Source organism: Sphaerodactylus townsendi, linkage group LG16 (genome assembly GCF_021028975.2).
Source record: "Sphaerodactylus townsendi isolate TG3544 linkage group LG16, MPM_Stown_v2.3, whole genome shotgun sequence".
NCBI classification, from domain to species: domain Eukaryota; kingdom Metazoa; phylum Chordata; class Lepidosauria; order Squamata; family Sphaerodactylidae; genus Sphaerodactylus; species Sphaerodactylus townsendi.
The window spans coordinates 16,673,262-16,701,063 of record NC_059440.1 but is presented as its reverse complement, the minus strand read 5'-3'; the positions used below and the strand labels follow the sequence as shown (position 1 = coordinate 16,701,063).

The window sequence follows — 27,802 nt, the reverse complement described above, 5'->3', positions numbered from 1 at the left end:
CCTGCAGTTCCCATTTAACGCCAGCACCTGATCAAGAGAAGTCATCAGAAAACATCCATGTTTGAGCTCAGACTTAAAAGGTCTCAACAAATGGGCCATATTTTCAATATGAGATTTTGAACAATTGGATCCCAGGGGATCAAAATCCCTGATAATGAAGGGAGGGAGAGTGTATGGGATTTTGCATACAAATTAAATACCGTAGAATACATTCTGTCAAGAAGTCAAGCCAAGTAAAGCTGTTGCCAACTGAAGCAATCAAAATCCTTGGAAACATAGCTTGGAAACGAGAGCATAACAAAATTATTGGAATGTTTACAGGTAATGAAAGCGATCTTGGTGTGACGATCCTGACACTGTCTAAGTAGGGATGAAATACATCTCTTGATACTAAGATTATCAGAAATTCTTGCATGGAAGATATTAACTATCTGACTCCCCTCTGGTGGTTTGGTTTAACACCCTAAGAAGAATTTTTTTGGCGGAGGTTGATTCACACAACAGCATTTAAGGCCCCACCCCATGCTGTTTTAATTTACCCCTCTGTAAGTTGTGTTTGAACAACTACCACAATATCAACTGCTATTTAATATATCAGGGTTGCACAATTCACACAATGTGTTTGTCCCCAGGGATGGTCCACATTACTTCCACTGGTAGAAACATACTGTGTGAATGACCGGGTGCACAGAAAGTAGCGCAGGTATGTCCAAGTTGATGTGTGCTGATCTACATACATTTTGAGGTTCACTTTCAAAATCTTTTTTTTTTATTATTTCATTTATATCCTACCTTTCTCCACAACAGGGCACAAAAGTGGCTTCCATCATTTTCTTCAGCACCATTTTTAACCACATAACAACTCCATGAAGCTGAGATAATATGACTGGCCCACAGTTATCCAGCAACCTTTCATGGCAGAGTTAGGATTTGAACTCAGTTCTACCAAGGCAAGGAGTTATGACAACTGACATTGTAGAAGCTATAATCTGGAGAACTGGGTTTGATTCCCCACCTCCACCTGAGGGTTGAGGCTGATCTGGTGAACCAGATGTGTTTCTGCATTTTTTTCATTCCTGCTGGGTGACCTTGGACTAGTCACTAGCCACAATTCTCTCATAACTCTCTCAGCTGCACCTACCTCACAAGGTGTCTGCTGTGGGGAGAGGAAAGGAGCTTGTAAGCCACTTGAGTCTCCTTACAGGACAGAAAGGTGGGTATAAATCCAAACTCCTCTTCTTCCATAATGAGGGAGAATCCACTGAGCAAGCCCAATTTCTGACCTAGACCAACCAGCTACTTTTCCCACAATGACAAGACAGTTAAAAAGGGCAGATGGGCCAACCTAAAAGGCACAGGTACCAAGTGAAGAATAGACGTGCTCCATTTTCATCTTGCAAATGTCACATACCACACTCACACCCACAGGTTATGTTACAAAACCTTCCACAGAGACACTTTGCGTGAACTTACGCTGTTATCGCGTTAAGATTACAAGATCAGTTAACTTGTCTAGCCGAAATGAGCTTTTAGATTATTCAGTGCTGGATCACCACATTTCCAAGCAATTAGCTGAAAAGGAGTTCTTCCATTTGCAGCAATCTCGGAAGAGTGCATTGATAAATCCATTGTTCCTTTCAAAAAGTTATTCATTGCCATCAGAGCTGGAACACAAAAGAATATCTAAGCACTTCCAAAATATCTGAGCACTTCATCCTTACCGAAGCTGCTGCAGCTGCCTCAGCTTCTAAGAATAAGGAAAAGAGATTAAGGGCATTGTTAAACTTCACCACTTAGAGAAATTAAACACTGAAAGATCTGGAAGAGATAATGAACTGCTTTTAGGCGTAAAGGTTTTATCAGCTTCCAGGTCCCTTCCGCACAGGCGGAATAATGCACTTTCAATCCACATTCACGATTGTTTGCAAATGGATTTTGCTATTCCGCATAGCTGCAAAGTGCATCGGAAGTGGATTGAAAGTTCTTTATTCTGCATGTGTGGGAGAAGCCCAGAATGCCCTCCCCATAACAGTTCATTTGGTGCTAAATTTGGGCTTTTCCTTTTCCCAGGCCTTTCCCACTTAGCTTGTATTTCAGTCCTAGAATTATATTGCTTTTTCGACGCTCTTGTTTCTTGCTGATGCTTATAGCTCATCCGTTATTAATCCGCTACCCTCAGTGTGTACAGCACTTGGCAGACTACTCGACAAAGTTTACAATCCACACTTTAACAGAGCGGGGGGGGGGGGGGACCTCCAGGGATCGTGCTCCTGGTTTTTTAAGCTCACAAAGGTGATTTACTGTATTCATTCAATTGGTTTTATATTCTCTTTTAATCATAGGCTGCCTCAAGAACCCTCTCGAAGGACACACCGGGTGTGATATAGAACTATTGTGAATATACAGTCTGCACTTGACTATCTTATACTTGATCTGTGACTGGAGGCAGCTCTTCCGAGTCTTGGGCTGAGGTCTTTCCATCACCTGCTGCCAGGTCTTTTGAACTGGAGATGCCTAGGACCTCCTGCATGCTAAGCAGATGTTTTATCACTGTACCACAGCCCCACCTCAAATTAAGAAAAAATCATTGTATTCCTTTTTTACTCGTTGACTATTTGTTTTATTCTGGAAACGGAAACACCTCACTCATATAACCACCAGGGCTAAAAGGGCTTCAGGAAAAGATGCGTCTTTTTGAAGAAGAGAAGAGTTTTGGATTTATATCCCCTTTCTCTCCTGTAAGGAGACACAAAGGAGCTTACAATCTCCTTTCCTTTCCCCACACAACAAACCCCCTGTGAGCTGGGAGGGGAAGAGAGAGCTCCAAAGAACTGTGACTAGCTCAAGGTCAGCCAGCTGGCATGTGCTGGAGTGCACAAGCTAATTTGTTTCCCCAAATAAGCCTCCACAGCTCAAGTGGCAGAGCAGGAGATCAAATCCGGTTCTCCAGATTAGAATGTACCTGCTCTTAATCACTACATCACGCTGGCTCTTAGGGCTCATAGATTATGATGTGGAAAACAAGAAAGTATCCTGTTGGCCTATTATCAGATTACCTCTTTATTCCTTTTAGAAATTGTTTCTGTACCATATCCTGGCTCTCCCACTTTGCTGCCCCAGGATGTTAGAATTCAGTCACTTAGCAAAAGCAATTTCACTTTCCAAAGTCAGTTCAGTATGGCTTTTTGTAGCAGCCAGATCAAATGAAGGTTTCCCCAATGTTGCTCCTCAGCTGGCACCATTGCTTGCCCTGTGAGATTCTTTTCTTCCCAATTGATGTGTATTTTCACAGCTCAAAGCCGCTTCGGTACACATAGTTCTAGGGGTGAAATTGAAGCTCCCTAAAGCAGCAGTTAGATCTTGATCCCGTCTTCCTTCAGTCCTCACAACTTTGCAAGATAGTTTGAGTCACTGTCAACAATTACCTAGTGAGTTTCATGGCTCTGCTGGGAGTGTGACACTTCTTCTCATGCCTCCTTCCTTTCATTATCCTATGCAATCTTTGCTCCGCCTTCTCACAGTACTTGAGCATTGTGAAAAGATACTTGATTGTGAGAAGACAGCATGAGTGGATGCAGAACACTCTCCCTCCAGCTGTCCGGGCCCTGCGGGACCTTGGTGATTTCCGCAGGGCCTGTAAGACTGAGTTGTTCCACCGGGCCTTTGGAGAGACCAGCCGCTGAGTTGTGCCCCCCCCCCCCCCCGCAGGTCATGGGTCCCCAATATCATCGGGACCCATTATTGAGACCTACAGGTCCTAATACCATCAGGACCCATTACCTCTCCCTCCTCCTTCTAGGAGGATTAGGTTTAGGTGGGATGCCATCTTAAGATACAACTTAATTCCGGAATTCCGGAATTCCGGATCATCTTCAAGGTGCTGGTATTGACCTTTAAGGCCTTACGCGGCCTGGGACCATCGGATCTAGGACCGCATCACCCCATATGTCTCCGCACGGGCCTCTTCGACCAGTTGAGGCCAATCTACTGGTGGTCCCTGGCCCTCGGTGATAATAATGGCTGGCCTCCACATCGGCCAGAGCCTTTACTGGCTCTGGCCCCGCCTGGTGGGAACGCTCTCCCTCCAACTGTCCGGCCCCGCGGGACCTCGGTGAGTTCACTTGCAGGGCCTGTAAGACGGAGCTGTTCCACCGGGCCTCGGAGGCACCGGGTCGCTGATGGTGCCCCCCTCCTCCGCCCCTGATATCGGGTCAGATGTCATCTTAGGACTTCGCCACTCCTCCCTCTTGGAAGGGGAGGGAATTTTTAGACTGGAACATGGGATTCCCAGGGAGGGAGGGAACTAAAATGGTAGATTGCTGAACGCCACCTATCTTATTGTAACTTATTATATTTATTAGAAATGTTTTTATGTTTTCGCTGCTTTTAAATGTTTTAACTGCTTACATTGTCGCCTTCTATGCTGTGCACCGCCCAGAGCCCTTCGGGGATGGGGCAGTATAAAAGCTCAATAAATAATAAAAAATAATAACTGCTGTTTTTATTATATTTATAGAAGTTTGATTATGATGATCTTATACACGGTTTTTATGTTGTACACCGCCCAGAGCCCTCCGGGGATGGGGCGGTATATTAAATTATTATTATTATTATTATTATTATTATTATTATTATTATTATTATTATTATTATTATTATTATTATTATTATTATTATTATAGCAACTATAGCCTGAGAAATGCCACGGGAAGGGGGTTGCGCTTGTAATTCACACCTTTGGCCACTGGAGGGCAGCAGCAGCAGCAGCATCCCCAGCGGCTCCCCTGCCCAAAGAGGCTCGGACACGCCACAACCTCGACGTGGGGCCTCATGCGAAGGTAGCGCCGTAAGAGGGGCTCTTGGCTCCATTGTCCAAACGGGCTGCCAGCTCAAAGAGGTTTGGGAAGATAGCGGAATCCCCCCATGACATCCACGTGTGGTCTCCTGCGAAGGCAGCGGTCAGCGTGGCGTGGTCCAGAGGAGGGACGGGGGGCGCTCTCTCGAGCACTGTGTGGCAGATTCTCCTCAGCTGCGGCACCCGATCAGGGCGGGGGGGGGGGGGGGGGGGATCCCGGGGGAGCCAGGCCAAGGGGGGGGGCTAAAGGCACCAATGACCTGGTGCAAAAAAAGTGTTTTGGGGTCGTGGTGGGGTGGCTGCCCATGGGGTGGGGCATCCAACTCAGGTTTTGCCCAGGGCTACAGTTTGCCTCCTTAAGCCCCTGCATTGCACATGTATAGCATTAAACATGGAAAGGAAGGAAGCGGGCAAGATGAACCCACCGTTGTGACATCATGGCCCATGGAACGCTCGCCGCTAATACGCATGCGCTATCGCCCAGCTGCCCGCGAGATGCCCGGATGTAAAGGACTCGCGGCGGCCCGAGTCGTAGAGAAGTTAATGAAGGGCTGGAGAGAAGGAAGTGGGCGGGACCACGGGTGGGATGAACCGAGCGCTGTGGCGCCACGCCGGTGGGAACGCTCGCCTCTATTGCGCATGCGCTGTCGCCTGGAGAACCGGATTTAAAGGGCCCGAGTTAAGGCAACGAAGAGGGGGGACGGCTCTGAAGGGAAGGAAGCCGAGAACGTTTCGCCGGCCTGGCCGTCCGGTTTGCTGAGGGGCGCTCGAGTCCAGGGTGAGGGGCGCGGGGAGACAAACGCCAGCCTCTTCTGGGACCGGTTCCCCCACCTGGCCAAGGCCTGAGGCTGCGGTAAGGGATGCTCCAAGCAGGGGTCTGCAACCTGTGGCTCTCCAGATGTTAATGGACTACAAATCCCATCCGCCCCTGGCAGCATGGCCAATTGGCCGTGCTGGCAGGGGCTGATGGGATTTGTAGTCCATTAACATCTGGAGAGCCACAGGTTGCAGACCCCTGCTCCAGGGGAAAGCCATGGGAGGCTTGGCAGAATCGCCCTTTAAATCTTCTTGCCTTAAAGCGCCATGACTTTTCCTGCTTCAGATTTTAGGGGGAAGGGTAAGAGTGGGGAGGGGAGGGGTAAGAGTGGGGGGGAGGAGAGGGGACATGGCAACCCTAATGCCTTCCAAAATGCCCTGTCATTTGCTCAAGTTTGCAAACTGAAGACCATGTCGTCCTTTTTCGAGTCAGTCCATCTCATGTTGGGTCTTGGTCTTTTCCTGCTGCCCTCAACTTTTCCTGACATTATTTTTTCCCCCAACATCTTTTTTACTCATTGTCTTCTCTTGTATGATACCCTCGATTTGGTCATTTTAACTTCAGGGTTGATTTGGTGGTGCTGTGGTTAAGAGCAGGTGGACTATAATCTGGAGGACTGGGTTTGATTCCCCAAGCCCCACATGAATGGCAGACTCTTATCCATGGATAATAACAGCCCTTGGGGCCTCTTTTTTTGTGTATCGCTTCAATCAAATGAGAAATTGATACAATGGTCTGATAGTTGCTGCGTTCTTTCATGTCTCCTTTTTTCAGAATTGGGGTGTAAATGTTATAATATTTGGATAAAAATTAAGAAGTTGTTAGCTAAAAAGATCTCTAAGAGCCAGCGTGGTGTAGTGGTTCAGAGCAGGTAGATTCTAATCTGGAGAATCAGGTTTGATTCCCCACTCCTTCACCTGAGTGGCGGAGGCTTATCTTGTGAAAACCAGATGTGTTTCCGCACTCCTGCATTCCTGCTGGGTGACCTTGGGCTAGCCACAGTTCTTCAGAACTCTCTCAGCCCCACCTACCTCACAAGGTGTCTGTTGTGAGGAGAGGAAGGGAAAGGAGCTTGTAAGTCACCTTGAGTCTCCTTATGGGAGAGAAAAGTAGGGTATGAATACAAACTCTTCTTCTTCTAATCTCTTTTCACGGTTTATAATAATAATGCATTTCTCTTTTTTTGCTTCTTTCCATAGTATTGCTCTGAGAAACCTGGATGCCTTTCTTTTTCAAAGACTTTCTTTTGCACACAGCCAGGATCTTAAAGAGGAGTGAGAAGTGGGTCTTACTGCCCATACAAGCCTCTCAACCGTGTTTCGGCATCCAAAAGACATTTTGCAGTTATTTGTTGCGGAGAGATCACTCTTTACTCTTGACTGGCCCCAAATATCAGCCGGTGGCACAAGATTTTGCTTCCCCGGCACCGTGGTACGTTTGCAGCTTCAGGGCCCTGACCGCTGACTCTGAGATGGCAGAGCAGAGGTACTGTGTGGACTATGCCAAGCGAGGCACAGCAGGCTGCAAGAAATGCAAAGAGAAGATCCTGAAGGGGATGGTGCGCATTGGGAAGGTAGTGCCCAACCCGTTCACCGAGTCTGGTGGGGACATGAAGGAGTGGTACCATGTCAAGTGCATCTTCGAGAAGCTAGAGAAGGCTCGGGCTACGACCAAGAAGATTGAGGACCTGACAGACTTGGAGGGCTGGGAGGAGCTGCAAGATGGAGAGAAGGAGCTGATCAACCAGCAGATCTCAGGTGATCTTTTTTTTGTCCTCTTCATCTGGTGTCAGTGTAGACTGTTTCGTGTCACCTTTTTTGTTGCTGGGGGTTCCCGATGCATGTGTTGGACACTAATCTGGAGAACCGGGTTTGATTCCCTGCTCTGCCACTTGAGCTGTGGAGGCTTATCTGGGGAACCAGATTAGGTTGTACATTCCAGCACATGCCAGCTGGGTGACCTTGTGCTAGTCACAGTTCTTTGCAGCTCTCTCAGCCCCAATCCACCTCACAGGATGTTTGTTGTGGGGGGAAGGGAAAGGAGATTGTAAGCCCCTTTGAGTCTCCTTACAGGAGAGAAAGGGGGGGGTATAAATCCAAACTCTTCTTCATCTTCTATATGCATTTGCTGTCCAAATAATTTTAAGAATTGGGGTTCATCTAATGAGCAAAGTTCACTCAACTTTCCATCGTATTGAGGTTGGTGAAATGCGTACCCAGCTTGCTGGGGGTAAACTGTAGATGACTGGGGAAGGCAATGGCACCACCACTCTGTAAACATAGTCTGTCTAGGACAGGGGTCTGCAACCTATGGCTCTCCAGATGTTCATGGACTGCAGTTCCCATCAGTCCCTCCCAACATGAACATTGGTTATACAGGCAAGGGCTGATGGGAATTGTAGTCCATGAACATCTGGAGAACCATAGGTTGCAGACCCTCAGTCTAGGAAACATTGGGATGTGACATCACCTGATGGGTCAGTAATGATAACCGGTGTTTGCACAGGAGACTTACCTTTACCTTTAACGAGAAAGATTCAGTGAAAGAAACAAGAAATGGTACAAACATAGATATTCACAGATTTGGGAAATACAAGCGGGGACTGAAGTCACACCAAGAATTCAAATCTAAATGGCGCGTATATGAAATTTAAAACTCTTGTGTTGGTGACAGAGCATGGCTTAGGCATTCAGAGTCCTTTGAGAGTTTGTGTTAGTCCTGTAAAGTAGACAGTAATGTTATGCATTTCTCATTTAAGGCCTGCACTTCCTGCAAGGAGCTGGAGCATCATGTGTTAAAATTTCTCCACCCATCAACAGTAATAGGTAGACTTGCTGGGGAAATAGCGATCAGTCCAAAGTCTCCCGGTGGGCTTTGTGACTGAGCAGCGACTTGAACCAGAATCTCAGACTGTCTCCAGGAAGAAGTACTGACGTATTATAGCTCGTGTATTGCAGATGGAAAAAGGGGCAAGCTATTAGCTGTTATCCTATAGCAGTTTAGATGGGATTCTTCATTTTCTGCAGACAACTATCTGCAATTTGTGCAAATGGCATAGACTATGAAAATTGGCCATTTTTTCTTTTTCTTTTCTCACTGTGAATATTTGACTTGAGAATATTTGGGACACTGGAAAAGAAAAGCAGAGGCGTATAACTTGAGATGTTTTCAGTTTTTTCTCAACAGAACTGAAGGCTAAGTCCGTGTATGGGGAACCTCACCTTTTGGTTAATCAAAAACCCTCTGAACACCAAACTGTGTACCAGATTTTGAACATAACACAGCAGGCTGGTAGATGCATGTGGAATCTTTGAGTTGTTTAATACCTGACTTCCTGTCTTGTTTGCAGAGCTTACTTCCAAAGTTGCAAATACACCCAAGAAAAAAACTGTTCAAGCAAAGCTTTCACCCACTGGACAACTCACCTCTCCCAAAAAGGTGCTGGCAGCTCCCACTGATCCCTCACCGAAGAAATTCTCAGGCTTCACAGGTGTGAAATAGGATGGGGGCATTCTTCATTTGCTCTTCATGCACTGAGGCTTTGGTTCAAAGTCATAATGGGATCCATTCTAATGTGTATGTGTCTGCTACAGATTCAGCAAACTGTGGGTAGTGTCATCATTTTAGTAATGCAAACCAAATGGATGGTAAATGCTCCTCGCAGACCTCTTATGGTAATTTTTGGCAGGTGGTTTCCTTCCCTTTCTTCCTCAGTGGGCACTTAAAAAAATTTGAAGTCTTTTGAAAAATGATGTCTTTCTCAAGTCCTAGGCCTATTTATCTGCCCTTGCTAATGAGGAGCCATGCAGCCGACATGGAGGTGCCGTGGCTAAGAGCAGAATATGTGCTTTGCACACACAAGTCTCCAGCCTTAATTCCTGGCATTTTCACTTCAAAAAGTCCTCAAAAGCAACTTAACAGAAAGTTCTGTATGTCCTTAACGTTGTAATTGTTAACAGTACAGCAAGGCATACTTGTGTGGCATGAGAAATACATACTGTGTATTAAACTAAGCTCTTGAGAGTTCAGGTTGCCTACTGAAAGGAGTTTACTACATCTCTGCATGAGTTTACTGTTCTAGGCTAATCTGAAAGTCCGGAGGGAGACCTGTGCGGGGAGTGGGTTCCTTGGAGCATGAATAATCTTTATTCCTAGATACCTTAAATTCTTGTGTTTGGGAGTCAATTTTTCATTCAGAAAAAAAGTCTACCTTGACTGATAGAAGTTTCTGCCTTTATATTTTTTATGGAGAAGCATAAATTCTGGAGGGAGTAATTGTGGGCTTTCCGGGCTGTGTGGCCGTGGTCTGATGGATCTTGTTCCTAATTTTTCGCCTGCATCTGTGGCTGGCATCTTCAGAGGTGTATCACAGAGAGGTGTATCTTCAGAGAGGAGTGTGTCCTCTTAGTGTCCAGTGAATATTTAGTGGGGTATATATCGCCCATGTCCCCAGGTGGGGAACCAATCAGTAAGTGTTTTGGTGGAACTTGCTATGCAAGTGTGGTTGACTGCATTGTATTGCGGGAGGGGTTTTCATTCCATTTACATTTGTATTTACATTCTGGAGGGAGTGATGCATGGGCTATACCCGTCTGTGATGTCATCTGCTTGGTCTCTGTACAGCTAAGCCAGGGAGTTCTGAGGAAGCTGCACCTAGCTGTTCCCCCAAGTTCACCTTGTCTGCAGAGAAGTGTGACCCAAAGCACAAGGACTGTTTGTTGCGGGAATTCAGGAAACTTTGCGCGATGGTTGCTGACAAGCCCAGCTACAATGTGAAAACCCAGATCATCCAGGACTTTCTGCAGAAGGGAACCGGGGGAGGTATGACTGTATCCTACTTTTTAATTGTTTTTCATTAATTTTATACAACATTGCGTTAAAAGTTTTCCCTTTCTTGCTCTGCGCATTTGGGATAGTGCCTCTTCCATCTACTGTAGCTGATGTTTTAGTACTACAAGGCACCCGATAAATGCATGATGTTATTAATTGCATTGGCACATAGACTTTCTTTTGTGTAATTGTGATGCAAACCATGGAGCTGTATAAGGAAAAGCCATGCGCTGTTATGCTTTAAATTAAGTACCAAAATGCAACTTGGAAAAAGACATGATCCAACCAAGTGCAGTAATGTCTTTGAAATAGTAAAGTCTTGGCTATCTCCTAGCATTCTTACTTTTTCAAACATCAGCTCTGTATGTGTTTTAATAACAAAGCTCTTCTTGTCTCATGAGAACATTGGAGTTCTACCTTCTGACAGCTACATCCCCATCTGAACTTGGCTTTCTGGTTCACATCTCCTTCGAATGTTTAGTGGGGATAACAAAATTTCCTTTGCCCCACCGTTTTGCGGTGGTTCTATGCCTGTTTTCTTGTTGCAAAAAAAAGAAAGAAAAAGCTGACACTTTAGAGTTTAGTTTGAGACAAACATTTACTTCTTTGCAGATGTGTACATTTATTTTTAAAGGTACAACTACAACAGAAGAAAAATATTTTTGTTGCCTTTCCACGTAAAATGTAAGAAGGAAACAGCACCCTTGTCAAAATAAAAATAGAGAAGTATCTTCAAAGGTAGATCTGAGAAAAATGTATTATTTATAGTTTGGGGGCTGGTTTTGAAGGGATTTCTATTTTTTTCTGTCTTGCCCAAGAGCACAATGAGTAGAATAAATGAAGTAGAATCCCTTCAAAGCTAGTCTTTTATGTGCCCCCCCCCCTTAAAAAAATGGCATACAAGCCAGTAGCTTAAGGGGTTTTTTAGCTGTACTTTTTTGTGAGCTTATTTAGAGAAAACAGCTCTAGAAGAATCCTGGTTTCTGAAATTAAGAGCTCTGCTCCTGTACGTATTTCTGGTGATACTGAATTTCCGAGGTCTAAACAGCAATTTGACAGAGGAGGATTTTTAAAAAGTCATTCCTATTTCCTACATTTTAATTCCAAGGGCAGATCTCCTGAAACATTATGGGTTTGAGGTTCCTATGTTGCTTTGAACCTAAGATCTGTATGCAAATACAGAATAAGCATACAGAGTCAACAGTGATCTCCAATTGCTCATCTCCTGCCACGCCTCTGTGCCTCTTGCAGATGGTTTCCACGGGGACCTCTATCTGACGGTGAAGCTGCTTTTGCCCGGGGTCATTAAGAGTGTTTACAACTTGAATGACAAGCAGATCGTGAAACTCTTCAGCAGGATCTTCAGCTGCAACCAAGAAGTCATGACCCGTGACCTGGAACAGGTTAGTGAAGCAGAAATTAGATCGTGGGCTGGTAGTATTCAAGTTACTTGTACTCTGGAATGTGGTTCCTTTCTACAGCGATTTACTTGAAAAGTATGGTCCATTTAGCATACTCTCACACTGGCCTCAAGCTCCATTTTATTCTAGCTCAGCCACAGACTTCACAAAACTTACCCTTGGTGATTTGTTTGGAAGCTTCCGTTCATGCAGGGTGCAGTGGCTTACTTCCTTTTGAGGGCTGAATCCCATTTGGCCACATAAAACAAAGGAAGATGCAAAAGTCTCCTTTTTATTGAAATGGATCATCTAGCATAACATTTTATCCTGACTGCCGTCAGCTCTCCATCATTGAACAGAGGCAGATGCTGGGAACTACCTTTGTGCTGTCAGCCTGTGCCTCTCATCCACAGTATGGGGATCAGTAATGCTGACCTGTTTATGGGGATGATACAAGGATGACAAGACAGAACCCATAAAGTGCTTTGAACATTAGAAAGAGTTACATAGATGCCAAGTACTAAGTGTGCATTATACTGGAACCTAAATATTCCTTATGTAATCTTGTTCTTTCCATATTATCTTTGCTTCCACTATGTGGCGGTTTCCTCTCCGTGCTATCAAAGTGAAAACTGTATGTTCATTGGGGCAGACACTTAAGTCTTCCTTGTTTCTTTTTATTAATCTCCTTTCACATTGCTTCACAACCACCTTCTAGCTCTGACTTCTGTCCTACTCATAAAAGTAAGGTGTCCCCTTGCCCCAAATAAAAAGTGCTGTTATCATCAACTCCCTGCAGTGTTGGTTTGCTCATCAGTGTTGTGTCTCAGTGAGCCTGTATAGCAAATAACAAATTTTTAAGTTTCTCTTTCCCTTTTTGCTGCAGAGTGGAGGCCAAAGAAAATGATTGCTCTTTCTGGTGTCTTTCTGCCTTCCTTAATTTTTCCCCCTTAAACAGGGTGACGTTTCTGAAACGGTGCGGATCTTTTTCGAGCTGAGCAAGTCCTGCCCTCCTGCTTCCAAAAGCCTTCTGACGATCCAAGAGGTGGATGAGTTCCTGACCCAGCTCTCCAAACTTTCCAAAGAGGATGAACAGCAGAGCTTGCTGCAGGAGATTGCAAGCAAGTAGGGAGAGATTCTGTTGCATGTACCAATTTAAGAGGATCTAAACTGATTGTTTGTTAAGATCAGTATTGGGGGGGTACTTACTGTGGGTGCAGATGAGTCACCTTCTGAAAAATGAGTCTTCTTTGCTGTAGCATATTGTGGGGGGGGGGTTTCTTCCCCCTAGCTGATGCTAATGGTTGAATCTCCATTGGCCAGCTGACATGCTAAGACAACTAGGACTCTTCCCCACTTGGGGTTTATAGGACAAAACTCCCTATGCCTATTAGCTTAGTGCAGGGGTAGGGAACCTGCGGCTCTCCAGATGTTCAGGAACTACAATTCCCATCAGCCTCTGTCAGCATGGCCAATTGGCCATGCTGGTAGGGGCTGATGGGAATTGTAGTTCCTGAACATCTGGAGAGCCGCAGGTTCCCTACCCCTGGCTTAGTGTTTTAGCACAGTCTGATAAATCTTTCTGAAAGCTAGAAGTCTCCAGATAATAAAGCATTTTTAAAAATCTAACCATCATGTAACCAGGGGAGGGCAGCACTGTATATGGATTTCAAAGGAATAACTCCCTATCGTTTGCCTAGCTCAGGGGTAGGGAACCTGCGGCTCTCCAGATGTTCAGGAACTACAATTCCCATCAGCCTCTGTCAGCATGGCCAATTGGCCATGCTGGTAGGGGCTGATGGGAATTGTAGTTCCTGAACATCTGGAGAGCCGCAGGTTCCCTACCCCTGGCCTAGCTGTATTAGTTTCCATGCCTCTTCCAGACTTTGACAGTCTCCTCATTCATGGCTGAATTTCTTTGCATGGGAAGGCGCCGTTCAAAGATTTGCGGACTGAGCCGTGCTCCTTGTCTTCCAGGTGCACGGCCAATGATTTGAAGTGCATCATCAGGTTGATCAAGCATGACTTGAAAATGAACGCTGGCGCCAAGCATGTGTGAGTACAGCCTTACCAAAAAAGCATGCTGGAGTTGGGGGGAACTGAGAATGTGAGCAACAGAGGTATATGTGGGCTTGATTTTTACAGAAGAAAACATGTCCCTTTTAAAACAGATTACAAAGACCTTGGGGGTTTGGGGTGGAATGCCACAAACTAGTCACCGGCGAAAGTCCTGTACTGTGCTGAGAGCACATAAATGGGTTTTAAAACCTTCTCGAAAGGTTTTAAAGCCCATTTGCATCCTTTCTTTAATAGCAGGCAGAAATAGCTTTGTGCTATTGTGGCTTTCCTTGGGGAGATAACTAATTGGGGGCCATCGTCAGAAAGGTCATGCTGTTCTTTGCCCTGTACAGATAGATTAAATATCTGTTTGATTCTGTATAATATCATTTTATGCTGATGCAAACAAGTTTGGTTATGTAAAATATCATAGGCTCATTCCGCACATGCAAAATAATGCACTTTCAAACTGCTTTCAGTGCTCTTTGAAGCTGTGCAAAATAGCAAAATCCACTTGCAAACAGTTGTGAAAGTGGTTTGAAAATGCATTATTTTGCATGTGCGGAAGGGGCCATACTTATGCTGATGGAAGCAGAAGTACTTATGCACATGGACTGTAGCAGTCTAATAAATATTAAGCCTTAACACAGGTTTTTGTTATTTCTCTTAAATCTGTACTGTATTACCTCCCCCCTTTTATTTTCTATGCAAATAAATGGCACCCATTCTTTTCTTGAAGTCTGGATGCTTTAGACCCAAATGCTTACGAGGCATTCAAAGCATCACGCAACCTCCAAGATGTGATAGAGAGGGTGCTGAAGAACCAGCAAGAGTCCCTAAAGGTGCCAGGCTTGAAGAAGACCCTCAGTGTGCAGGCCACGCTGATGACCCCTGTTCAGCCCATGCTGGTAAGGGACTCCTTGGCCGATCGAATGAATGAGCTAAGTACGCATCATTGAAACTGATAGTAGTTCAGCTGTTGTGGGTTTTCTGGGCAGTATGGCTGTGGAAATCCACAACAGCAAGTGTAGTGGACATGTGAACTTGTCAGACGGAGATGACAATCAGCTTATCTAACTGTTGTGTTATGAACATTGGAGTGAACTGAATACCACGTCTCATCTTAAGTCAAGAAGATAGGGTAACACAAAGCATAGCTATGGCATGCACCTGGGAACGCACAGAAAGGGCAAAATGGGTTTGCCTTGCTTTCTGCTGACCTCTCCCGAAGGCAGACTTTTCTTCTTCTTGCCTACATTGTATATTTACACAACTATGTATTGTAATCTTTAGATATAATTATCCAAGGTATTGACATTGGTGTAATTGGTTTTCTTCTGTTAGCAAGACCTGCTTCTATCTTACCTGTTTTCTGACCTATGTAACTTTGTTCTTATACGCACGGTGAATGGTTGTCTATTGTATATGCACTACAAATGCCTATATTTTGTTACTATTGCAATGAAGGAGTTCTTCACTGGTCTTTTTCAATTCCAGTATGTTGTGAGACTTTACCCATCAGCAATACAGGACCGTTTGCAGTATAGAACAGCATTTATGGAAGTAGGAATAGACATGTTAGAGAGCCCAGAGGTCACTACCAAACAGGATAAGACAGTACAAACTTTGATGGGTGTCAGTCAGTCTCTGCATAATTGCTGATATCTGACTGGTAGAGTATTGCATCATAAAGTGGTTACTATTTTTCTCCCTTATTCTGTAAGGCTGAAGCCTGCAAGTCCATTGAGTATGCTATGAAGAAGTGTCCCAACGGGATGTATTCGGAGATTAAATACGACGGAGAGCGCGTCCAAGTACACAAGAAGGGAGAGATCTTCAGCTATTTCAGCCGCAGCCTGAAACCAGTCCTTCCTCACAAGGTATTGTTTTGGAACAGGGTTGGCAGCCGCTCCCTCCCAGCCGTGTTAAAGTTTACCCCACCAGGCAGAGTTAAAACAAATTATTCTCTGTGGCCCAGTACCATCTCCTCCACCGCCCCCACAGCAATATGATACTGAGCTATTTTACATTTTCTTATATGAAGTACAAGAAAAATCTGTGTGATGTACTTTAAATGCTCCAAGGACTATATAAATGCAGCAGAAACTCATAGCATCGTGGATTCATTAGGATACTACTTGTTTACTTAAACCAGGTGGCCCACTTCAAGGACTTCATTCCGAAGGCTTTCCCAGGGGGACACAGCATGATTCTGGATTCAGAAGTCCTTCTGATTGACAACAAAACAGGGAAGCCCCTGCCTTTTGGGACTCTTGGAGTGCACAAGGTATAGGTGCATCAGAATAATCTTTTCCTCTCTTCCCTCTCAATTGATTTGGTTGGGTCAAGTGTGCAACAGAGTAGGTTTCAATGAAACACACCTGCCAGGGTTTTAATAGGGGCCCGTGGATCTGATCACCTTGCACCACTGCTTGGAGATTTTTCTTGAGCCTCAGTTTGCTTTTTAAATAGAATGCAGAGTGCTACTGTGAACTTCCTAATGCCCATTACAGTAAGGTTGCACCTGCTTCTGTATAAGCCTGCCTTAAAAGTCTGTCAGGGCCCTGCTTTGGGTTCCCCATCTTTAGGAGTGGGTGCTAGACTCAAAGTCTTGTCTGTGGTTCACTGGGCTTCAAAGTACCCTTTTCAGACCATGTCCCTTAGCTGCCTTGCTAGAGATGGTATATTCTCCAAAAAGTTCAAAGGCATAAGCAGGGGAAAGGGGAAGGTGTCAGTTTTTAAAAATTGTCAGTGATACTTATCAAACCTGCTTAGACTTTACAGCTTTAAGAACCTAAAATGTGGGTGTTTTGCTGTCAAGTCACAACTGACTTAGGCCCCTTCCGCACACACAAAATAATGCATTTTCAAACCACTTTAACAACTGTTTGCAAGTGGATTTTGCTATTCCGCACAGCTTCAAAGAGCACTGAAAGCAGTTTGAAAGTGCATTATTCTGCATGTGCGGAATGAGCCTTAGAGTGACTGGGTTTCAACGCAAGAAGAATCATATTGTGAAGAAGTAGATCAAGACCTGGAGCCACATATGCTTCCCTAGAAAGCCTGTGGCTTTCCATGGGTGATGGGTTCCAACCCCAACTCCAGGCAGCCCTGTGGTTCCAGTGCACTATCAGTGGCTGCTGACTCCAATCCCATCTTGTTCCTGCAGAAAGCTGCCTTCCAAGATGCCAACGTCTGTCTGTTTGTCTTTGACTGCATCTACTTCAATGATGTCAGCCTGATGGACAGGTAGGTGTGCGATGCTTCAGGGTATCGGTGGGAGAGGGGTGTCTGTAAAAATGCTCCTGAACCAATCAGTGGCACGTCCCGCCGGGGTAATGCGCTCACACTTGCTAGTCTTCCTCAGGCCCCTTCGGGAACGTCGCAAGTTTCTCCACGACAACATGGTGGAAATCCCCAACCGGATCCTCTTCTCGGAGATGAAGCACGTCACGGTAAGGTCCTGTTTCAGATGGCAACTTGGCGACGGAGGCACAGAGAAGTTTGAAAGCGTGCAGGCAGTGTCCAGATGGAAAGTCGTGCCTCTTGCAAGTTAGAGTGTGACTGCAGTTTCTGGCGGGTTATCTGAGTGGCTGCAAAAGTGACCTTTTGGCAGAGCCCTGCTTGAGAGAAAACAACATTGCGCTTACCTTGAGTTGTTCTTCTGTTGTTCCTCGAGTGAGATTGCACAGAAGGCGACGAAAATGCCAGTAAATCCACTTGCAAATCTTACTTGTTTTTGCTCTGCTGCCTCTTGCTCCTTTGGTCAGGGCCCCGTCCTCCGCAACTCCCAGATTTGTGTCTCTTCATTCTTCTTTCAAAGCCAACTTTGATTTCTTTCAGAAAGCTTCAGACCTGGCTGATATGATCAATCGAGTCATCCGTGAGGGGCTGGAGGGATTAGTTCTGAAGGATGTGAAGGCAAGTGGATCTTTCTGTGAAGACCACATTAACAGCACGACACACACACCCCATATCTGCTGCATACCACTGCAGAACCTCCCCCACTCTCCGGAATGCTTTATTTACCATTGTGTAATTTTGCAAGACCCCAGTCTGCAGGCGATAACGCTTTATGTAACGCATCCACCTTCAGGGCTGTTTCTCTGGTGGGGCCTCAGCTTGGGTACCTTGTAGTGGTGTAGTGATTAGTCATAGTGGTGTGATTTTCAGAACATTCTCAGCCCCATCTACTTCACAAGGTGTCTGTTGTGGGGAGAAGAAGGGAAGGAATTTTATCACGAAAGCAAGCCTGGGAGAGCCACGCTTGTTTGATTAAAACCTGGGTTCTTTTCTCCAATAACTCCAACCAGCTGAGGTCTCAACGATTTTTATTGAAAAACAGAAATCAAAGAAATAAAACATGATTGCGGTTAAGGGATTGCTTAGGTAGTTACATCCCTTTTGGTTCTTTGTCCCTGTTCCGGGAGCCCATGGCCCAGAGATGTTTCTCTGACCACGTCTCAAGATGGAATTCCAAAACCTTTGTTTTCCCCTTCTCAGGAAAACTCTGTTCAGGCCACGAGGTAACTTAGGCCTTTGAAGTTTCATCCTAGCACCTCTGCATAGTTTCCTGCCCTCCCTCCAGGAGATCACAAGGCAAAGATGCTTTTCACAGTCATATGTGACTTTGCTAGTTTTACAGTACTATTCCATCACAAATTTGTAAGCAGCTTTGAGTCTCTTAATGGCCAAGAAAAGCAGGGTATAAATCCAAACTCTTCTTCCTCTCCCCCACACCTGCTTGCCTCGAACTGAGTCAAACCTGTTCTAAGTACCATTCAAAAAAACTTTACTTATTCAGTTTTTGTTATTGCCAAGGTGCTTGTGGGAGTAGGGATCGTTATCGGGCTTCTCGTAGATTAAGGTGCATTTTATTTTTCTGCTGCCAGCTGTTCAGTTATTGATGACTTTTAATTATTGCTTAAATGTGTTTTACTTCTGTGCAAGCTGCCTCAGAAGCCTAAAGATGCTTTTAAAAAAAATTCTGGCTTGGCTAATTGGGAGAAAAGCAGCCTGGCCTCTTTAACCCTGTAGATTCAGAGATCATGATAGGCATGACCAATAAACTTGCCAACATAGTTTTGCAATAAGAAGAAAACAGCAGTGGCGTCGTGGTTAAGAGCAGGTGCATTCTAATCTGGAGGAACTGGGTTTGATTCCCAGCTCTGCCGCCTGAGCTGTGGAGGCTTATCTGGGGAATTCAGATTAGCCTGTGCACTCCAACACATGCCAGCTGGGTGACCTTGGGCTAGTCACAGTTCTTTGTATCTCTCTCAGCCCCACCCACCTCACAGGGTGTTTTTTTTGGGGGGGGGAAGGGAAGGGAAAGGAGTTTATAAGCCCCTTTGAGTCTCCTACAGGAGAGAAAGGAGGGATATAAATCCAACTCTTCTTCTTCTTTCTCTCTTTGCTCTTGTTAAATACAGCTGAGCAACTGTCAATAAGACAAGTGGGATCTTAGGGCAAATTCCCCCTTTTGATTTATCTTCCTTTCCACCTGCTTTTCACATGTTCCGTCTAGAGTACCTATGAGCCTGGAAAGCGTCACTGGCTAAAAGTGAAAAAGGATTACTTGAACGAGGGAGCAATGGCTGACACAGCAGATTTGGTGGTCCTGGGTGCCTTCTATGGGCAAGGCAGCAAAGGTCAGTATTACAGCATCTGAAGGGGCGGGGGGGTGGGGGGAGCCATCCCAGAAGGACCTTTTTCTCTGAGGTTCTGTTTCAGGGCATGATCCTCATGTGTCCAGCCTAAAGAACTCTGACGCTTTCTTGTTGCTCCACAGTCTTTTGGCTGGCCCTAACGAAAGGAACACTAAAAGAAAGCCAGCACGTTTGGTGGCGTAACTGAGAGATCAGGAATGGAATGACTTGGTTCAAACTTGTTGGGTAAAAATATAGTTTAGCAGAGTCAATAATTACAGAGGCTGCTAGTTAGCTTATAACAAAGCTTACTAAGAAAAATAAATAGGAAAGGATACATTGGTAAAAAAACAACAAACAAACAATCCTCTCTAAGCTGATTGTGTTTGCTTCTGCAGTAACTGACTAGAACAAAGAGGGGAAGTTACTTCGCAGCTTCCTCGGAGGTTTACGTGACTTGCTGCACATCGTTTATAGCAATATATTAATTATTCTATGGCAGTTCGTAGACCACCTCATTAATACAGGAAACTAGCTGCTGAACCCCCTATTAGCCATATAGCTATCTGTTAACACACAAACAGCATCTTTAACTCTTTCCTGACTGAAGAGCTGAGACTTGCATATATATCAACAAAATCCCACAAAACCTGCTGCCACGAAACCAGCCGGACCAGTTAGTCTCTACTGGTATAACCCGTGATTGGAGGGGAGAAGGGCAGGAACTCCCCTCTGACTTCCTTGGAGAAAGGATGCCATTTAAAAAATCTAGTACAACACCCAGCTGCTGCTTTTGGATTTGTTACCAAGTGTCTATGATAGCAGGGCTTCACATTCACAGGGCTACATATATTTGAAAGCTCTCCTTGTGTCCAAAATGTGTCTTAATGTCTTATCGGATGGTGCCAGATTTCCGGCATAGACTCAAAGCGTAGGAACAGAGCAAGGGTTTGCTGTCTTTGGAGAGACTCGATAAGTTTAAAAAGATCTGATCGGTTGAAGTACTCAAAAGGCACAAAACCATTTCTTCCTCTTCTGTCCCAGGTGGCATGATGTCCATTTTCCTCATGGGCTGCTACGATCCTGACAGCCAGAAGTGGTGCACAGTGACAAAATGTGCTGGGGGCCACGACGACGCCACTCTTGCCCGACTGCAAAAGGAACTAGACATGGTGAAGATCAGCAAGGTGGGGGAATGTATTCCATCACTCCAGTCAACACAAATCTCTGGTGTCCCCCTTGCAGAGCAGGTGCCGTGGCTAGTGGTCAAATTTGACCCCAGCTCTTCCAGATAAGGGTTTTACAGCAACAGGTGTTAAGGTAGGGGGAACCTTTCTCTGCCTGGGGCCCTGGAGAACCACTTCCCACCCTTGTGCATGTTTCTGAGCCAGGTGGACCTGTGGTCTTCTTCAGTGTAAGGCAGCATCCTGTGACCACATCGAACAGGGATGTGGTCACAGGATACTGCCTTACACTGAATGCTGCCTTCCTTCCTTCCCTCTGTGGCTGTTTGGAAAGCCAAGAGTTCACACTAGGATTGGGTGGGCAGCAGCAAGCCAGGTGGGGAAGCAGCCACAAGGAATGAGTGCTGCTTTCCTCCTGCGGGCTTCCCAGAGACATCTGGCTGGCTGCAGCTGCAGCCTTATTAGTGCCTTGAAGAGCAGGCAGCGGGATTCTGTTTGGCCACAGTCATTCCAGACCTTTGCTGGCAGAGCAGTTGGGGTGTTTGAGCACACTCTAAACCCTTTAGTCTACAGCTGCATATGGTCTTGCTGGTTGCACAGTCTTATCTGGGAAGGTTGTTCAGTTTGAATCATAGCCAAGTCTCCAGGAGCTGCTGCTAATCCTGAAGAAAGGCTTGGGAATGAAACGATGCCAGATCACAGATGTCTCCAGCCAGACTTTGACTTGGATCATTTATAAAGGTTTTAGGCCACATTGCAGGTGGGCAGAAAGAATGGATTGTGTTGTGGTGGTTGTTAGTATTTCCCACGCCAATGTGTGTTCTGCTTCACAGGATCCCAGTAAAATTCCAAGTTGGCTGAAGATTAATAAGAATTATTATCCAGATTTCATTGTTCCTGATCCAAAGGTAAGTTACCTGTGTTTTTAATCCTTCCCATTCTTCAGGTAGCTCGGGGTGACTTATATGTGGTTTTATTCTCACAACAATGGCCTTTGAGCTAGGTTAAGCCAAGAATAAGTGGCACTGATAACGTACGTTTCTTATCTTAGAAAGCAGCTGTGTGGGAAATTACTGGGGCTGAGTTCTCCAAAGCAGAAGCTCACACTGCCGACGGGATCTCCATCCGCTTCCCCCGCTGCACACGCATCCGTGATGACAAAGATTGGACAACGGCCACCAACCTCCCACAACTCAGGGCAAGTCACCTTGAAAAAACCAAAAAAAACTTCCTGAAGGCCACTCATCGTTCTGGTTGACTGGGTGCCCTAGCATTCCAAAAAAGAATCTGGCTTGGAACGGATGTGAACCTTGCACCAGTAGTCTGCTGGTTAAGTTCATAAGAATCACAGGTGCCTTCTGAAAGCCGGACAAGAAGGCAACAGCCCTACCCTGTTCGTCTCCACCTCACCCCGAGTATCTGCCGCTTTTCTTCTGAGAGCCAGTGTGGTGTAGTGTTTAAGATCAGGTACACTCTAATCTGGAGAACAGGGTTTGATTCCCTGCTCTGCCACTTGAGCTGTGGAGGCTTATCTGGGGAACTAGATTAGCTTGTGCACTCAGACACATGCCAGCTGAGTGACCTTGGGCTAGTCACAGTTGTTCGGAGCTCTCTCAGCCCCACCCACCTCCCAGGATATTTCTTGGGGGAGGGGGGAGGAGATTGCGAGCCCCTTTGAGTCTACTTAGAGGAGAGAAAGGGAGGATATAAATCCAAACTCTTCTTAATCCCAATAGGAGGCAGCTGGCTACCTGGTTCCTTTTTAGAACTTAAATTAGCCACGACATTCTCAACACAGTACAAGTCCTGGTGTATCGCCTACACCTTTGACTTACGATTCTCCTATTGCCTTGTCAATCTTTCTCCAGCCAGGGTACCTAAAGTTCTCTTTGGGCAACCCGAACAGGAGAAGCGTGAAAGGACTTCCACAGTGGCAGCTGGGCTCAGGCTCTGGTCGATCTCGAAAGGGGAGGGAGTTTCATAACTTCCTGAACACAGGAGAGAGAGAGAGCAGGAGAGGAAGGGAAGGAGTTTGTAAGCTGCTTTGAGACTCCTTATGATTGAGGAAAGCAGGTAGAAATCCAAACTCCTCCTCTCCTTCTTCTTGCCCTGGCAGCAGCCCTTTCTGTACAGCTGGAATAGACCAGCCACAGTCAGAGGGGATCCAGCGAAGAGCAGTTATTCTTTGCATCACAGAGGCAGGGTTGCTGAAAGATCATCTCTGAAGTGTCCCTTTCTGCTGGGCCCTTCTAACGAGGTGCCTCTACTCTTTGGTTCCAGGAGCTGTATCAGCTGTCCAAGGAAAAGTCAGACTTCACCGTCGTCGCCACTGAGGAAGACAACTCCACAGCTGGCAGCAGCGGAGAGAACGAGGGGCTGAGCCGATCCTCCACTCCTCAAAAGGCTGCCAAGCAGCCCTCCAGCAAGTCACCCGCGAAGGCCAAGAAGCCAGAAGGTCAGGATCGGTCTTGTGGGCAGGAAGAGCTCTAGAAGCTCCCTTCAGGAGACCATCCTGTGTTTGAGTCTAGAGCTGGAGAATGTTCTGCACCGAATTTTGCAGAATGTTTTAAGGGCCAACCTGCTGTCTGAGCAAAGCAATCTAAAGATTTCTCTTTTTTAAATATATTTTTAATTTGTATAGTCAAACTTTTCCATTACAAACATATATGTCAGTTTGCATTCAAACCATACCATTTTCCCCTCCCCCCCCCACCCCCCCAACCCGGGCAAGGAGTTGGTTTCTTCAGTTCTTTGTTCCATTCTTTCCAGCCTCTTCTCCCATCTGTCTTCTTTAACTCCAATTTCTCTTATCCATTCCATATACAAAGTCCACATCTTCATCATTTCATTCTGTCTGTCTTGCCATAATTGATTCCTTGACATTATTTCAAAAATTTCTAACTGTACTTGTTCCCAGATATATTCTAACCATTTCTGTATTGTCCATATTTTCTTATCCTTCCAACCCAATGCTATAACTGCACCTACAGCTCTTACCATTATTTTATACGATAGACTTTGTCTTCTATCCACTCTGCTATCATCCACTATGCCCATGAAAATCTAAAGATTTTTCAATTCCATATAAGATTCAGGTTGATTTGGGAGGGAAGGGTGTGTGAAATGGAACAGCTCAGACCACTGATAAATCGCTTGATGGAAAGGGTTTCTCTTCTCAGCTGGCAAGCCAGTCGGCAAGTCCCCTCTGAAGAAAGCCGAGGAGAAGCGAGGAGAGAAGAGGAAAGCGTCCGAACTGGGGGAAGACAAGGGAAAGGTAAGGGGTGCCTAGATCCCTTGTGCCAGATGGTCCCAACTCTGTGCCTTGAATAACAGAGTGGAAGCCCGATTCCATTTTGCGTTCAAGCGAATCTGACACGTAGACAAGCTTAATGCGATTATTTGTCAGATTTCTGAGATTTAAGATGGAGCGTCTGGTTCTTAATGAACTAAGTAGAAATCCTGGAATAGAAGACCTAAAAAATCGGCAGACTCCTCTTTCTTTTTAAAAAGTTAAGTATCCACATAATTTAAGAATCACCAGGTTTTTTTTTTTAATGGTAGCTGTATTCCAGTGGAGACTGATTCTTAATACTCAGTGACACCAGCAAACAAAAGAAACCTGTTTTTACTTACCCATTGTCCTTAAACAGAGTTTTATTTTACTACCGTCACCACCTGATAAACTGGCAGAGAATTACAGCCATTTCCCAAGCTGTTTATTTAGTGGCTTTCATTCCCTTTATATCAAGTCAGGAAAATCTCAGAACTTGAGGGCAGCGGATTGGTCTGACTTTTAGGACTTTCCAAAGGAAGATGCACTTTTTCTTTCCTTACTCACCCATCTCTTTGTCTCCCACCTCCGATGCAGAAGACTCTGCTGGACATATTCACTGGGGTGAAGCTGTATCTCCCTCCTTCCGTGGAAGACTTCAGTAAAATCAGGCGCTATTTTATAGCCTACGATGGAGACCTGGTTCAGGAGTTTGACACTGCCTCAGCCACGCACGTGATGGGGGATGTGGATGAGAACCTGGAGGCCAAGCATGTCTCTCCCGACTGGATCTGGGCATGCATTCGGAAAAGGAGGCTCGTGGCCCCTTGCTGAAGACTCTGCCAGCAGTCCCGGCCGGCCGGTAGCGGGCACAGTGCCTCTTGCTTGTCCTGCTCTCGCAACGGATGGGGATCGGCTTTTGAACTCTAAGGATTCTGGGACTGTAACTGTTTTTAATCAACACCTTCAGGAATGCAATTTGGTGCTTCTAGGGAATAGTATGACAATGTAGAAATGAATTGAAACTCTCTGCGCATTTTTATATTCGGGGATGCGGTGAGCTGCTCCACTTGAGGGCCACAGCGAAGTCTCAGTTTGTATTTAAGGACTCAAGAGTTCGAGGCTGGAGCTTCCTGCTTACAGCATGCTGGTGGAGAATCGGCCACGGTCGTAGTGATACTGGAATCAAGAGTGCTTAACGAAACCGAATAAGACCTGGCTGAAAAGCTTATGGTGGCCGGAGTGGGAAAGGGTGGGAACCTGTAATGTGCCTATCACTGTGTTCTGGTTGTGTTTTTACTGCCAACACCCCCCGCCCCCGCCCCCACTCTCAGTATTACTTCAGGTAGTACAAAGGACAAATCACTGACTATACACATCAGCATGAATGGACTGTGGTAGTTGTTTTATTTTTAACTTGGCCTTGAATGCTGACATTCTTTATCAACTCTGTATAATTCTTCAAAGAAGACTAGTCTGACATCTAGCAAATATTTGTGGATTCTTTGGGGTAAGTCAAAACGACTTTGGCAGGAAGCTTAAACTGGCGACCTTGAGTAGTAGTGCTAAATCGGTCTCAATCCTTTGCGGCTCGGTCACCCATAAAATGCTTTATCAAGTTGGGAGTGGCCACGTACCTACCCTTTTACAGTGGTTTTGCAATGTTCAAAAAGTGACTTTACTGTCATCAGTTCTGGGTGTAATACTATTTTCTGGCAGTAGATGTCACAATTGCACCTTCATGGTGGTGTATCTCACCCTGAGAAACTAACCCAGCCACAGGAGGGGAAGCAAGCTGGCACACATGGCCCAGGAGCAGCGCTGGTGCAGCCCAAGGTGAGCTTTTGAGAGCTCAGGTAGCATACAGAACACCACCACCACCTTTTTAAAAGCAGATGCCCAGACAGTCCCTGAGAGAGCAAACAGCCAGTAGTTTCAGTTCACTGCTTAAAACATGAAAAAGGGGTGACCTCTCTTGCAAATGGATGCTTTTGTGCTAGAACTGACAACGCACAAGAACAGTGTTACATATTCCATGAGGTAGTACTGCACTCCGAAAGTCTACAAAGTAGAATGAGGCACTGTTAGAAGAAGTTGGTTTTTGTACCCCATTTTTCTGAACCGTAAGGAGTCTGAAAGCAGCCTATCATCACCTTTCCTCCCGTCAGGCACCCTTTTTTATACAGATAGGGCTGAGAGTGTCCTTAAAAAACTGTAACCGGCCTAAGGTCACCCAGCAGGCTTCATGTGGAGAAATGAGAAGTCAAACCTGGTCCTCCAGATTAGACTCTGCCACTCATGTGGAGGGGTGGGAATCAACCCTCATTTTTCAGATTAGAGCCTGCTGCTCACGTGGAGGATTGGGGAATCAAACATACATACTGTGTTGCCCTACTTCCCTTGAGCTGAACAAGACAGACAGAAACTTTTGTATTGAAATTTTATTACAAAATTATAAAGCACGATGCTCTATTAAACAGAGGTAGCCTTTTCGACCCACACAGTTTCTCTCTGAAAACATTTACTTTCAAGCTGGTCAGACAAGATGTTAATTGAAAAAAAAAACTCCTGCTTTCTCCTCCAGCAGCTTTCTTTCAGTCACTACCCACAAGACTCTTTGGCTCAGATCACCTATTTTGCCAGAATACTAAATTATGAAGGCGGAAGGGATATGTCCACTATGTAACCAGATAAACATAAACGGACTTCCAAAGACAGCTGCTGCTGCAGAATTATTTCCCAGCGTTCCTCTCAAAAGCATGGCCGCTTGATTAATCTAGCGATCTCTATTTGGTCATATTACACACATTTTGTTCTCCCAGTTAATTTGCCCCAATAACTTTTCTTCAGTTCCTGATGCAAAGCCATTGGTCCCTATACCTCAGTAGGTGTCAATCACATCTCAAGCTGCAGTTAGTGAGAAACCTGACCAAACATCTGTGGACATACCTAAGAGGCAGAGGGGGTCCATGCTCCGCAGGGCATCATAGGAACACGTCTCTTGCCTACAGCTTTTCCGATGAAGTCTACTGTTAGGTATCTAATATTAAGGGAAATCGGCTTCAACTTGCAAAAAAAACGTTCCCAAGGAGATGAACAGTTAAGAATCAAGGCATTAAGGCTTCAACAAGGCTTCCGAGTCTAGCTGTGAAACTTGAATTTGAAAATCTGTCACAGTGGTACTTCTCGTATTGTTTCCAGGTTTAGATTTTCAAGTTTTCAGCCCACAACAAAGAAGCAACAAGTGTTACTTGTTCTTTTTTGTAAAACAAAAAAACCAAACTTTCCTGTACTTGAAACTCTCTCTGCACCAAACTTTCCAGTACTTGAGCAGTTATGGTGGCAGCCGATTTCACAATCATCTTTGGTCTGAAAATAACGATCTACCACAAAACGTCTTGCTGGTTACACAAGTTGTTAAAAGGTTTGGAAAGGTTACCGAAACACGCAAGAGCAAGTCTAGCGACTGTGACGCTTAAAGGCTATCTCGAGTGAAGGATGGAAGAGGTCTAAGGGCAGGCAAACACCCAAGGCACAACACAGCTGCTAGATCCTCAGAAATAACCAGCATTTGTACATGTTTTTTTTCCTTAGGCTATCTCTAGCATCTCAGCAGGGGAGCGACTTGGCAACTTAAGACCAGCTCCAGACTGGTGCCTCTTTCACTCTGAGCCTGTTTACCCTGAGGCAGGGTACCCTAAGATAGCCAAAACAGCCTGAGCTGCTGTCACTAAAAATGAGC

The 27,802-nt window shown here is 45.4% G+C and overlaps 1 protein-coding gene across 2 annotated transcripts; it reads left to right on the top strand.

Moving 5' to 3' along the window:
* The first annotated feature begins 5,435 nt into the window (after window positions 1-5,435).
* On the top strand, window positions 5,436-25,551 carry LIG3 (DNA ligase 3). Of its 2 annotated transcripts, none has more exons than XM_048518992.1 (20): window positions 5,436-5,708; window positions 6,872-7,429; window positions 9,022-9,162; window positions 10,296-10,493; window positions 11,754-11,905; window positions 12,861-13,027; window positions 13,880-13,957; window positions 14,700-14,868; window positions 15,685-15,840; window positions 16,116-16,247; window positions 17,130-17,209; window positions 17,328-17,415; window positions 17,804-17,881; window positions 19,485-19,608; window positions 20,650-20,792; window positions 21,623-21,697; window positions 21,841-21,987; window positions 23,070-23,244; window positions 23,969-24,063; window positions 24,658-25,551. In XM_048518992.1, exons 2-20 carry the CDS (start codon window positions 6,892-6,894, stop codon window positions 24,892-24,894), a joined length of 2,973 nt encoding a protein of 990 aa, XP_048374949.1. In that variant the 5' UTR covers window positions 5,436-5,708; window positions 6,872-6,891; the 3' UTR covers window positions 24,895-25,551. The 2 variants fall into 2 exon arrangements, with proteins under 2 accessions (XP_048374949.1, XP_048374948.1); XM_048518991.1 differs by having other exon boundaries at window positions 5,437-5,633.
* Window positions 25,552-27,802: the final 2,251 nt, after the last annotated feature.